This window comes from Hypomesus nipponensis, chromosome 3 (genome assembly GCF_054491055.1).
Source record: "Hypomesus nipponensis isolate SF chromosome 3, ASM5449105v1, whole genome shotgun sequence".
Taxonomy (NCBI): Eukaryota; Metazoa; Chordata; class Actinopteri; order Osmeriformes; family Osmeridae; genus Hypomesus; species Hypomesus nipponensis.
Window position 1 is genome coordinate 7,660,673 of NC_140363.1, and position 14,161 is coordinate 7,674,833.

Here is a 14,161-nt window from a genome sequence, read left to right on the forward strand (position 1 = left end):
CCTGGTTTGCCCATGCAGCAATGATCGACTAACTATGTATGGTGTTAGTAGTTACTACTTACGATAGTAAGTCAATGTGGAATAACGATCTAGCTTAAGTGAACTTTATTCTGACGGAAATCAGATTGAAAAGTTTTCAACAGCAGTTGAAAATGTCGACAAAAACGTTACCATCTAATACGTGCGGACCATTGAGCAATTCATGAAACCTGTTTGCGAAACAAAATGAATTGCATTGTGTCAGTGTGACAGGAAGGGGTAGGAGAAAAAGATGAAGTGTGACATACAGCATTCAAGACCACCTTCTACAGTCCTTCCTCTTAACCCCGATAACAGCATAGGAACAGTGATGTAAGTCTGGGGTGACGTCGCTTAATCTCCAAATTCTTCATCATTTTGCAACAAGCTCCACGACAAAGGGAACTACTGATCCCTGAGTCAGCAGAGACGTGGGCCACAAAAGTATTTTCTGTTCTCTATGTTGTGTGTGTTGGTAGCAAATGTCACCTATTATGATATTATGCATCCCTTGATGAATCAATTGTCATTATCACAACAACGGAAACAAGACTTGAAACAAGGGACACAAACATATTGAACCACTGCATCGAGAAACTAGATAAACTAATTGAAATTCCAATTTAGAATAATTAATTATGGATACTACCAACTAATCCGCACTGAGGCAGCTAGTTGCCCATTCTCTCTTTTAATTTAATTTTTGTTTAGGAACCATTCTTCTGACATTTATTCCAATCTTAGAGTGGAGTCCAACCTATAATTCAACCACTTTTAAAAAGCAACTTAATTGTTTATGTGCGTGGCAGCATTGGTTGGCCTTTTCAGATTTCAGTCGTTTGGTACATTACGGAAGCCAGAACTGGCAATTACCTGATGTTTCTTTTGGACAATTTAATCTAAATTAAATGCCAAGGCATGGTGATCTTAAAGAGATGTCATCATTTACGACAAAGCAAAGTCTCTCTGAGCAGCATCATCAAGGCAACACTGATTCCACTCCAATCTGTGTCCGTGAAGGTAAGGGTTGTAATATTGAGCCCATTAGGCACTAGCACATAGGAGCGGCGTAAGGAACCTTTGCAGATACACTGAGTAAAACTGAGCGGAGGACAGGTGAGCATTAGTGCTCAGCGATGGAAAGACCTTCCTCTCATTGCAACTTTTTCTTACCGCACATGCATCTGGAAGTGACAAAAGTTACTCTGGGTTTGAAATTGTGATACAAATTTCATTGGGCGGCATTACATACAGGGGAGGATCAACAGCAGCGTGATGAGGATTTTTGGTCAAATTTGACATTGCAGTGCCCTTGTTGAAGTGTTATTATGGATAGGTACTAAATTATTGGCCATGCAAAAACATAAACAATGTGCTTTTTCACGCCATGTATAAAAGGATGTGTAACGAATTGAGAATATACTGAATATGTAATCATGACATGGTGGTCTATTCCAGTCTTTTCCATTTTAAATTATAGCACACATGCCTATAGGTGAGAGCCTGCTACAACAGAGAGGTGACTGACAGCACATGTACACAGTGTAGAATTACAAGGTGTTCCACAAAATAATTGCCTTTAAAGTACATTCTCAATGTCTTTTACATAGTACTTAAGCACCTAATTATACTGTTACAAGAACAGCATGTAAAGTGGTAATCAGACCGTCTGTTAGAATATGTAAAACATTGCTTACAAGTTTGTGATTTCAGTCAGGGTGCAAAGTCACCTTTTTATGTGTAGCCTAACTGAAACGCCTGTCCAAAACAGCTTGATGACTCAGTCCGCAGTAAGCTACGTCCACAAGCAGCTGAATGTGAAAGAGCTAACACCTGGGCTAGGAGGCTGATGATCTCCTCAGAAACCACCAGAACAGTTCCTAAACATACTTGGGACCGGACTTCAACCAGACATTCTAAAGGTAATTCTCCCCCCGTTTCTGAAAGGCTAGTTGTCAATCAGCCTCATTGTGTTGAGTGAAGGTACATTTTACAGTAAGTAAAATGAACATTAAGATCCTTTTCATGTCACCAGGTCATAACTGCCACTGCTGCTTTTGACAAACACCGCGTCACAAAAGCGGTTTGGCAGTATAGCTACAGAAGTGGTGTTTGGTGGATGCCTGAGGCAGATGTTGCAAGATGTTGCAAGAAGCACAATAATCATAATCCTAACCAACTGAATATAAGAAACGGGTGTAATTTATTTTTTACAGATCTGACTTTGTTAGCAAGTTCTGCGTTCCTGATAAACAGACGACGCAGTTGTGCCTCTTTCACCCTTGGAAGACAGAAATCTGGTTTGGAGGAACATGCTGAGACACACAAGGAGAGATAGGGAAAGAGAGGCCAAGAGAGAGAGCACACTTGCAGCCTTACAGGAGTAACCTGCACTTATTTTATAGCTCTTAAGATTCCTAAGCTCTTAGTCAGTGTTTACCGTCAAAGGGCACGGCAAGGCCACAAATTAGAACCACTCGCTCTGGCATCAAATGCTCAGCAGTCACGCACAGGCCTGGGCTTACTCTCTGACAGAGTGCAGAGCGAGGAGGACAAACAGCCCTGAAGGAATCTTCATCTCACATGGATTTGCATCTTCCAAAATGGAGCAAGGCAAGCACCTTTTTCACCGAAGACGTTCTCACTATAAATCTCGGGCCGATACCGGCAGAGAACAGACAAATAAACAACCCGATGCAGAAAAGATTTTTTTTTTTTTTTTTTTTACAACTCAAATCCCGCCAAAACATCTCAAACAAAAGAAAAACAACTTGGCTCTCAGTCAAACCACAATGACGGGCTCCCTCAGCAGATAGCAGACAACAACCCCAAATGGTGACACAATAACCCAAGTGGTAAATTCTCAGCCAGTGGGTCATTCTGACCCTTTCAAAAGAATGAGACCACTGGACACATTCAAAATCCTGGGGTAACCTCGCGCATTTTAGCATGAGGACAGTTCTCTCTTCGGGTGGTGACACATAACATGACACAAGAAGGCTAGCACAGAGAGCAACAGCAGCTGTAATGGATGCTGTGGGCAGTTAATTATACCCTTAATGGTGCCTAAATGCAGGGTGTTGAAGTCACACGGAATGATGTCATGGTCACTGTCCTTGTCTACACACTTGTCAGATCCATTTCTCCACTTTGGGTGGGACAATGCGTTTGTGTGTGTTTCTGTGTTTGTGACCGTGAAGAGAGATGCTGTCTTCAAGGAAGAGAGACACAAGGAATTGCGACAGTAATCAATTGTCTGAACCATCTATTTTTTGCCACAACTTCTCTAAAAGACCAACTGTTTCATGGAGAGGAACCTCAGTACCCACAAACCCCGGCAACAACGTAAAGGCCAGTGGTGTGTGGGTGGGTAAAAGAGGATAGGGGTAGATATGGGGCAAGAAATATGTGGCAACCAAGAGAGCTAACGACATTGAGATCTGTGCATTGTCCAGGACTGTGATTATTCTTCCTCAAATCCTAAAGAGCCACACAAAAATGCCACAAAAAAACACCAAACTTGATCTTATGTGTGTCCCACACAGTTCTACTACTCGTGGTGATTCATAGGTGTGGGCCACCATATAAGTGGCTTTGTGTCACTCTCCCTTTAATCTGCGCTTTGCGCTAGAGTTGAGTCGGAGGGGTTTTGGTGCTCGACTAGTCAGGTGCTGAGATTGATAAGACTCTGCAAGAAAAACTATCTGACAGAGGATTTGGAGAGTTTGGCTTGTGCTACCTTATTTATTTATTGGCACAAACACATTCATGGCGTGAACTGCCAACTCATGGTATGGACAAGTCAAAGTTTTCCCATCTACACCGACCCAACTTTTTTTTGAGACAATGTCCCCTAAGTAAGCTCAGAGTCATCTCTAAACTCCCTACTATGCTTTATCAGTGTCGATGTATTCTGTCAATATGATGCCCTAATACAATGTATTACAAGATTTGTACATGGTGTAGCTCAAGCTAGACTTACATGATGTTATTAGCAATTACTTGTATCTATTGATTGGCAAGACAAATAGACTTACAATACCAAACTATAATTTCTGGAATCTGTGTGTGTGTGGGTATGTCTGTTGCTCCACTGTCCTGGGAACTGGGCATTGTATGAAGTTGAAAATTGGCCTTGCTCAGAGACAAAGGATTTGCAGTGCCGCGTGTGACGTTATTTGGATAAGCTGTTCACGTTTAGAGGGGAAAAAACAGGCCTAAACATTTACATGGGTTGCATTATGGGTACTTTATGCAAACTCCCTTTTCACAAATACACCGCCTGAAACAGTTGTTAATCAATTTATTATTAAGCAAAACACGACGATAAAAGGGGAGATACACAAACCACGCACAATCTGTCCATTTGTTAGTAGTAGCAAGCAGCTTACGTTTTAACCCTATTCTACAGGGATTTGATTTCCTTCGCTTTGCAAGGCATCACCAAATGAGGACTTCCTGGACAACATTTCAATTGGCAACCACAAATATGTTTTTGGGTACAGCTGTAGACGCAAATGATCAAATAGCTATTGCAATGCGTTTTTGGCCAAATGAGAAGCGTTGGCTGGCATTATAGTTTTGATATGCTTCTTCAAAAGGGTAACATTTAACTCAAACTTTTTATATTGGCTAGTAAACTAACAGCAAGACAATATGAAGTGGATACTGTATTTTCAGTGTAGATCAGTGAATTTTGTTATGTTGAAATAATTAAGTGTTTAATTATTTACTGACTACAGTAATATCTGTAATTAAATTGTAAAAAGGTTCTAACCATGCAATCAAACTCCAAATGAACTAACAAACATCTTAATCACGGGCTACATCACAAGCACTGCACTACTGTCTTCTTCTGAAAATAATATAGAGAATTTAGAAAGGCTATCCAGTTTGAACTCTCCGAAATGACCTGAAGGTAAACAAAATGTAAACTTCTAGCATATTATTGATTTATTCTAGTAATTTACAATAGATGATATACTGTATATCACTATTTATTAGGTAGTATTATATATTTATGATGCTATGGGCACTTCACTATGGGAGATATTCTTTCACACACGCCCATTTGAATTTCTATAACACTGGCTGAAATGTATTAATTTCATTGGAAGAAAAAAAAATAAGAATATGTTACTCTCCTCTTACCCAAGGAACAATGGGACAAACTATGATTTTCACTGTTGGATAAAGAACTACATCATTACCTTATTTTGAGCAAGAAGAAGTGGATGAACAGCTGTATTTCGTTTTGTTGAGAACAAGCTCAAGCCTATTTTAAGCGCAAGCACCATGAGACACACAATATCGACCAATTTGCAAGGTTATTAAGTCGTTCAGTTATATCAAATGATTTAAGTAAAGGACGCCTACCTATGCAGCCCACTGCAGTGATCAAAATGTGACCCCATTGCTTTGAGCAACACTTGCAATTTGAACCCCTTCTGACTACTTTGCTATCTAAATTGAACGATGAATCTCATGTGGATAGGATGTCAGAACAAAAGATCAATGTTTCAGAGGTGCTATCCAGAAAAAACATGTTAGAATACGATGTATGCTTGCCCTTCCTGGGGCGTAACATTTGACAGTAGGTTGAACCTTCATATTGACATTTGCCACACTGTGTTACAGTGTAGCCTTAGGCAAGAAGGCTGTAAACATTTCAGATTGATTTGTAGAATGGAAGACGATGTCAAGAAATCAGAGTTTAGGTCTGCATGTATTCTACAGGGCAACTGTCAAGAAGCACAAGATATACAAATGCAAAGAGATGCAAATTTTCGTGATGAGGGAGCGAGAGCTCTGAAGCTGAAGATAATGGAAACAACCTGTGAACACTCAATTATACTGAGAAATATCAAGGACTGTACAGGGCATGGAGGTACAGTATCTACACTCCAAGCCTTTCACCTACAAAACATGTCATTTAACAGCACAGGTTTGCAGATTTGAGGTTTGGAAGGTTGTTTTTATATTGAGTTGTGTATTTCATTTTACAAATTAATTACTGACACAAGAACAATGTGAGTGGTAAAACAGCCAAGAGGTCTACAAGTTAGCAGTATTTACTCCACCTTGCTAGGAGCTGGATTAGGATAACAAGCTATTCAATGAAACCCATTTTGCCACTATGCGTGCAAAACAAGAAAATCACAGCAATAATCAAATATTGAACTAATTACATTGATATTTGGAATACCGGCTCAACGCCTGAAAGGAGTTCATGTGTATGCCAATTTCGGGGGCCCCACAAAAACTCAAAGCTTTCCTTCTCGTAAATGTGCAAAGACAGACATGTCGGTTTACGTTGTAAGAGTGTACCGTTAACAATCAATGGGTGAGTAAGAGACAACGTGTGTCATGTCGTCACAATGCTAACGTCACAAACGGCAAAGCCCAACGGCTCTCCATTTGAGTTATGATGTCTGGACCCGGGGACGGGAGAGGAGGTTTCTGAGAATTAAGATGTTTGCCATGCACTAGTCCCCCTCCCCCCCCCCTCCCCCCCCCCTAACTCTGTCCTCCTGCCCCTGGGCAGAGTGAGCCCCATGCATCGGTCGGCATGCTGCTCATACTGCCCTCCTACTGGAGTGGAAGTCAGAGCCATTGTTAAACACTGCCTCGAGGATGGGGGTGGGGATCACTCTTTCTTGCCCTTCTTTCTCTCCGGTCTGTTCTGCAGTCAATTTGCAATTGTGTTTTGCAATTAATCAACAACAAAAAGCTTGGAGAAATGGAAGAAAGACTTCTAAAAAGCTAGTCACGGCTTGTTTGGCCCAACCCCCCCCCCAACCCTTCCCTTCAATTTGCTTTAATTCAAACTGTAATCACAATTTTAATTAGCATGGACAGCCCGAAAAATTAATTGTTGCATAAGGATGTTTTTTTTCCTAAGCTGATAAGAAGCCTATGTAATCTTTTCTTTTTGTTTCCTTGTTCTTTTTAATGTCTGCTAGCTGCCTTTAGTATTTTTCATTGGGAAATCAACATGAACATTGTTCTTCCTTAGCTATTGAAGAGGTTGAACTAAGACAAAAAAAAGACAAGGACAAACAAGTGTGTACATAAATAACCATGTTAGTGATATTGACAAATTAATTATGCTAGAAAAGACATTGGCCTGGCCTTAGGCACAAGTTCACCCCGCTCCTTCACTTGCAGCTTCTGCCTCTGGGGTGTTTTTTTATGCGTTCTTTTCTTAGGGAGAAAGAGGGAAAAAAAGGAAGGTGTATGTATTTTCTCTTGCTGAGGCAGACATGGGGTTGTGGATAGATTTTATGAGGAGTGGGAGCAAGAATGGATTGGGATATTGTTGTATGGACAAAATCTCGGATCCAGCAACAACAACAACAATCTGGATGCACTCTATTTTGCGAATTGCCCTCTAAGGTAAGTCAGTAAATTTAAGCTCACTAGATGCCACAGACAAAAAGTACTTTCAATTCCTTCCAACCTTAATGAAAACAAAATTGTTATATCTGTGCTTGATTCAGATCAATTGAGAGCCCCCAAAGGTATGCCAAGTGCATTGATATATCAAATGGATATGCGTAGCTTGAAACCATAGTGTGCCTTGCCGATCACCTTCACATTGCAACACAGGTCAGAGCTTGCGGGGGCGAATATGGCTCAACTGAAGCGGGAGCAGTGGGCTTGGTCACGGCCGTGGCATCCATCCACACAGATCGCTAGGGAGACTGGATGATGTGACATTTAGAGGCAAGCGTCGCCACTGCACATGCTCATGAACTGGCTTTTCAGAGCATAGAAAGATATGGCCTTGCATTTTTCGTGAAGAATGTTTTTCAGAGGGACCCTTATCCAAGGTCAAAAATGTCATCCAGAATTATCAGAACAATTAAGTACAAAATACAGTAGGAAGACGGTTATTGGGAAACTTCATGACAAGGGAGGTGGCTTGTGTCAAGGCATCTTCCCACAAAATGTAACGCCCAGGTCAATGTTTACTCAAGGACTGGGACAGAATCTCACCAGAGGTGGAACAGTGGTCTTGAATGGGTGAAAGACAAAAGGCTGATGTATCTCCAGCCACTTCAGTTGGCTTTCCCTTGCTCTCCTTCTTCCCTCTCTTTTTGGTACAACGAGACTGCCAAATAAAAATAACAAGCTCTCCCCCTAAGCCATAGGCTGAGCAGTCAAAGGGGGAAGGTAAACATGTCCACTGTGGTGAACTCAGACACACAGACACTCTGCTCCAGGTCTTGATCGTCCTACACCGCCCCATACTTGCCAGTAGCTATTTAAACCACCTACCTTCTTTGCCAATAGAGTGCAAACCTAAATAAGAACACAAACATTATTTACATGGTGTACACCAGTGGTTCTCAACCCTGTCCTCAGGGACCCCCTGTCCTGCATGTTTTAGATGTTTCCCTGCTCCAACACACCTGATACAAATGCATGTTCGTTACCAGGCTTCTACAGAGCTAGATAACGACCCTTTTATTTGAATCAGGTGTGTTGGAGCAGGGAAACATCTAAAACATGCAGGACAGGGGGTCCCTGAGGACAGTGTTGAGAACCACTGGTGTACATGATTAAAATATTATTGGGATGAGCTCCATTTTGAGCTCAATTTTGTAGATTTTGGTGAAAGCTATTCAAGTTCTACAAGGCTCTGAGGTATTAAAGCAGGTCTATCTCAGTCCTTGAATTATGGTGCAGTCGACATACGGCAGTCGACTTAAAACTAATTGTTGAGCGTTGACCTATGAACTTTCTTCATTATTTTGTGGTGGTTTCACTTATCAGATGGCAAACTTTGAAAATTGGAGTAGAAGAAGTGTGTGTTGTGTCCCTTTCAGGGTTGCGTATCCATGTCAGTTTCAGTGCTCTGTTATCCAGTTGCGAGAGTCAAGACCCAGGGGTCTATAGAGCAAAGACTACACTACAGATGTCCAAGATGCCCTATCGTTTGAACTTTACCAACTTGATCGATGAGCTTTTTATAGACTTGGGATGGGTTACTTTTAATCTTGGAAATAAACAATATCAAGTGTTCCAAGACATTCAACATGGATTTGGAAAATTGTCAATTATCATTTTCTGTTAGTATATACTGAATGAATGATGCTGCCATCACAACTGCTTCTCCTGTTTTAAATTAATATTTCACTGTGGCCATTTTACATGGCACATTGCTGCCGAGCGATGTGAATACAGACAGAATCATTAAAGTAAAAGAGTAAAAGCAATTTATCCAAACCACTTGGATGTAACTGTTGACTGAGAAATCGGGTCAGTGGTCTGCGGTTCTGGACATTTCTGCTTCGAGTCCCCAGGCTTGGGAGGCAAACCTCACGACGCTCAGTCCTAAGGGATATGTGGGAACACGGCGTATTTCTGACACTTCCGTCTGTGTGAAGACACTTTTTTTCTGATTAATCTTGCCCCCCCCCCCCCCTTGACAATGCTCCATATATATCCTTGTCTGAAATGGAGAATCCCCAAGCTGCTCATAAAACAAGTATGCAAGTTTGCGTGCGCATGTGTTTTGAAAGCCAGGTTTTGGTGGAGGGATGTTGAATATACAGTATATGCATTCATGAATGTAAACATAAAAAGGTTCTGGACACGATAACTTGTGCTGGTATCCCAGAACCCCCTTTTCAAATAACTGCTGGGAAGGAACAGGACTCTCTTTCTACATCATTGCGTCAGCAGCTACAAAGCTCACGCCCACAAGTCCAGGGTGCTGATGCACTCGTCTGGCTTTTGAACACCTGAAACTCCAGAGACTCGGAAAGTGCCGGCGGGCTTATTTTCAAAAGTCGACCAATGACTGCAAGTGGGAGAGGGGCGAGCGTAGGTCGAAAACGAGACATTGATGAGTTGCTCTGCAAGACTTTTTTCGCCGGGCGTCCATTTCAGTCCTGTTGGAGCAAAACCAAAAGACTGAAGGGGCTTCAAGACTGAAGGAGCGCGTGGTCGGACAGGCGCGTCGGACCTCCATCACTTCGGGTCAGCACCAGGGACAGTGCCCTTAGGCTCTGCAGACTGAAGAGAGACCTTGACCTTCAGCAGCAGCACCATGGACAGCAACCCTGGTGCGCACCCCGCCCCCAAAGCTCTCCCGCACCGTTCCCCAATTAGCTGCCAAATAGCTCCCCGGCTGTGGCTGCCTGGTGATCAGGACCACCATAAAAGAGGCCCGAGATGGCGCTAGGGGAAGAGGAGTTAGCCTAGCGTTGGAAGCGAATCCATGTGCTCCGCCCCCACAAGCCAACGCCACAGATTACAGCAAAGGGCGAAGGCCACGACACGACCACCTAGCCGTTCCTGTTCTCAGGAGGGCCCGATGGCTTACGCTCTTGGTCAAGTGGGGCAAGCAAGCTGGACCCTCGGCACGTGTCTTTTTCACCGCCCCCCAAACACTGAATAAATGCCCCTCAGGGCTTCCCAACCTTTTTCCTGAGCGCCGGGCTCCCTGTTCTCCTTGCCCTCTGTGTTCTCCTTGCCCTCTGTGTTCTCCCTGCCCTTCGTGTTCTCCCTGCCCTTCGTGTTCTCCCTGCCCTTCGTGTTCTCCCTGCCCTTCGTGTTCTCCCTGCCCTTTGTGTTCTCCCTGCCCTTTGTGTTCTCCCTGCCCTTCGTGTTCTCCCTGCCCTTCGTGTTCTCCCTGCCCTTTGTGTTCTCCCTGCCCTCCATGTTCCCCCTGCCCTCCATGTTCCCCCTGCCCTCCATGTTCTCCATGTCCTCCATGTTCCCCCTGCCCTCCATGTTCTCCCTGCCCTTTGTGTTCTCCCTGCCCTCCATGTTCCCCCTGCCCTCCATGTTCCCCCTGCCCTTCGTGTTCTCCCTGCCCTTTGTGTTCTCCCTGCCCTCCATGTTCCCCCTGCCCTCCATGTTCCCCCTGCCCTCCATGTTCTCCATGTCCTCCATGTTCCCCCTGCCCTCCATGTTCTCCCTGCCCTTTGTGTTCTCCCTGCCCTCCATGTTCCCCCTGCCCTCCATGTTCCCCCTGCCCTCCATGTTCTCCATGTCCTCCATGTTCCCCCTGCCCTCCATGTCCTCCATGTTCTCCCTGCCCTCCATGTTCCCCCTGTCCTCCATGTTCTCCCTGCCCTCCATGTTCCCCCTGCCCTCCATGTTCCCCCTGCCCTCCCTGCCCTCCATGTTCCCCCAGCCCTCCATGTTCTCCCTGCCCTCCATGTTCCCCCTGCCCTCCATGTTCTCACTGCCCTCCATGTTCTCCCTGTCCTCCATGTTCCCCCTGCCCTCCATGTTCTCCCTGTCCTCCATGTTCCCCCTGCCCTCCATGTTCTCCCTGCCCTCCATGTTCCCCCTGCCCTCCATGTTCTCCCTGTCCTCCATGTTCCCCCTGCCCTCCATGTTCTCCCTGCCCTCCGTGTTCTCCCTGCCCTCCATGTTCTCCCTGTCCTCCATGTTCCCCCTGCCCTCCGTGTTCTCCCTGCCACAACACAAAATGGACAAGAGACTTCTGATGCTGATGATGGCTGTTGTTTTCCTTATGTTTACCGTCGTTTCCCCTCACAAACAGAAGTCAGGCTGGAAAAGGCCAGCCAGCCAGGGTCTCCTGGGGCCTCCAGCGGCCAGGCAGCGTGAGACGCAGGGAGAGGCACGGAGACCGGGAGAGAGAGTGAGAGAGAAGAGAGAGTGAGAGAGAGAGAGAGAGAGAGAGAGAGAGAGAGAGAGAGAGAGAGAGAGAGAGAGAGAGAGAGAGAGAGAGAGAGAGAGAGAGAGAAGAGGAGAGGGAGGGATGGAGAGGGAGGGATGGAGAGAGGTAGGGAGAGAGGACAGAAACATGGTCTGCGAAAGCCTGCAGACACCACGCAGCTCAGAGCTGATAGGTAGTGACGGGCTGCTGATTAGTCAACTCGCTGCCCGGGCGACCAGTGAGCACACACATGCACGCATACACACACACACACACACACACACTGCGCGCACTTGGCACAAACCCACCCAAAAAATGTGCTTTCTCGATTTTCGTAATGTGTGTTAATCTGCCATTAGTGCGTTTGCATGTGTGCCTATGTGAGGGAAATGTCTTATTTTTGTGTATGCACAGCCGGCGTATACTATTTGTGTGGAGTATAGTAATGTATGTGTGTGGAGGTCATTACCTTGAGTAGATAGACAGGGATGTTGCAGAAGTCCACGGGGAGCTTGAGCAGGAAGCAGGCAGAGAACTCTCCAGTCTGCCAAACAACAGGGGCAGGGAGAAAGAACATCACACAGTGTTCAGACACTGGGCACAGGGCAGAATACATGCAGGTCATATGGAAATAACCCAGGGTGCCGAGGACACTGCACGCAAGAGTGGGCTTGATCACGGGCGGCTTTCGCATGCATGGGTTCCAAATGTGCAAACTCAAGACGTACAGTTGATTGTGGAATGTACATTTTTGTCTGTTGGGGAAATGTCATCGTGAAAAGCGGGGAATTCTATGAATTTATTGGTGTTGTGTTTTGTTAACTAACTGTAAAATGACATTTTAAAAATATATAGCGCTATGAGGGCAGACTTGTTATACTGCATATAATCTAATCAACACACAATTGAATTGCATTTCATAATCTGAAGGAAGTTGTTTTTATGACTGTGAATTTCACAGGAAAACAACTATTTTGCAACCTCTATTTTGTGCAATGATGATAATCAAAGCACATCTACAGGACTTTGGATTTCCATTGAAGAGAGGCTACGCAATATCTGTAGGCGAGGAGGGGCTGTTTCTCAATTCTTGCACAACGCACGCACACAACGCACGCACACAACGCACGCACACATAAACACGTGTACACGCCGCGTCAAAAACATGCTTAAGGCGTCACAACCTCACCTAGCATCATTCGCCCTTTCACATGGTGGTACTGTGACAGTGACATTCACCTGGTAGCTGTTGGTTTGCCAACCCCTCAGGTACTTGAGAGGCACTGGAGGGTTTGTGGAGACCTACTAGAGCGCCCTTAGGTTTAAATGAAGCTGTTTTCAGACTGTTTTCAATTCATACAGTAGGTTTGGGTAACATAACCCTAAGAATGCATCCATACCAACCAAATTGACGACAAAAGTGTTTATATTGAGGAAACTGAAAACGTTGGGGGTCTTTTTCTTTCTCTGACAAAACTGCCTCCACGTTATCATGGAAGTCTCTGTAGCGACGATAAAGTTTCAGACCGGTTCCAAACCTTTTCTCAAGGACAGAGACATTGGTTGCATCGCTCACAACGAATGCCAGACGAGGATGCGTTCCCCCTTACCCAGCTGTTTTTGCGCCCAGCGTAGATCTCCATGCTGCTTCCATAGTTGGGGTCCTCGAGCAAGCTGTCGTACTCGAAGAGCAGCCGCGAGCTCTCTCGGAGGCGCTGGCACTGGTACTGGTGGTACTGCTGGATCAACTCCTTCACCAACTGGAGCAGGCACTCTGGGTTGCCCGCATCCCATTGGACCAGGTGCTTAACGAGATGGAAAGAAGAGAGTGGTTATGGGGGATTTAAAGGGGACTTTGGAGTACGGGATACAAATAGCTCTGGGCTTTCTTCATTTCAGAGTAGTAGACAAATAACCCGTTTTTTACAACATTTGTTCTTTCAAATGTGTGGGTAAACTGCCATAAATTCTCGGTGTAATCCTGGACTGGCAGCCTACTTCTTATTCTTGCATCAAATCAAAAATAGTGGCATGGCAGGATTTCCTGAGGCAACATGGAGCAAGACAGCGCTTTCATCCCCGACCCTGCCAAAACTAATGAGAACATTTTTTTTTGAAGCAAGGGATAGAAGTATTGTCATGCAAAAAGATAAGGATCCAAGGGACTGAACCGGGCTACTTTATTCTTCTGTTTGCTTTTAAAAAATTAAAGAAAACAATGGTTTGGACAGCCCTCAAAGGCTGTATCCTGAGAGACCAAAATTCCAGAAACTTTCCACTTGGCCACATGCGGAAGAAAAATCTGGTTCTTGTTGGGGCACAGACCAGTCTATTTGAATATATAGATATTCATCCTTACATTCTGCCAAAGCAGGGATATGTAGGCCTATTGGAGCTGCCTACTCACTGACCCTTACGTGTCCATTGTACATTCACAACAACTCTCCTCCCACAAGTGGAACCTCATTTGCATGTGCAGGGCTAAATTACCTTAACCTAGCG

General features: G+C 44.6%; 1 protein-coding gene across 1 annotated transcript in view; it reads right to left on the bottom strand.

Annotated features, from left to right (window-relative positions):
* babam2 (BRISC and BRCA1 A complex member 2) overlaps positions 1-14,161 on the bottom strand; it is a 54,021-nt gene that overhangs the window by 26,690 nt on the left and 13,170 nt on the right. The window contains exons 5-6 of the mRNA XM_084674928.1: positions 13,270-13,464; positions 12,129-12,203 (exon numbers count right to left, since the gene is read on the bottom strand). Coding sequence (XP_084531054.1) covers positions 12,129-12,203; positions 13,270-13,464 — 270 coding nt within the window. The remainder of the gene's footprint in view (positions 1-12,128; positions 12,204-13,269; positions 13,465-14,161) is intronic.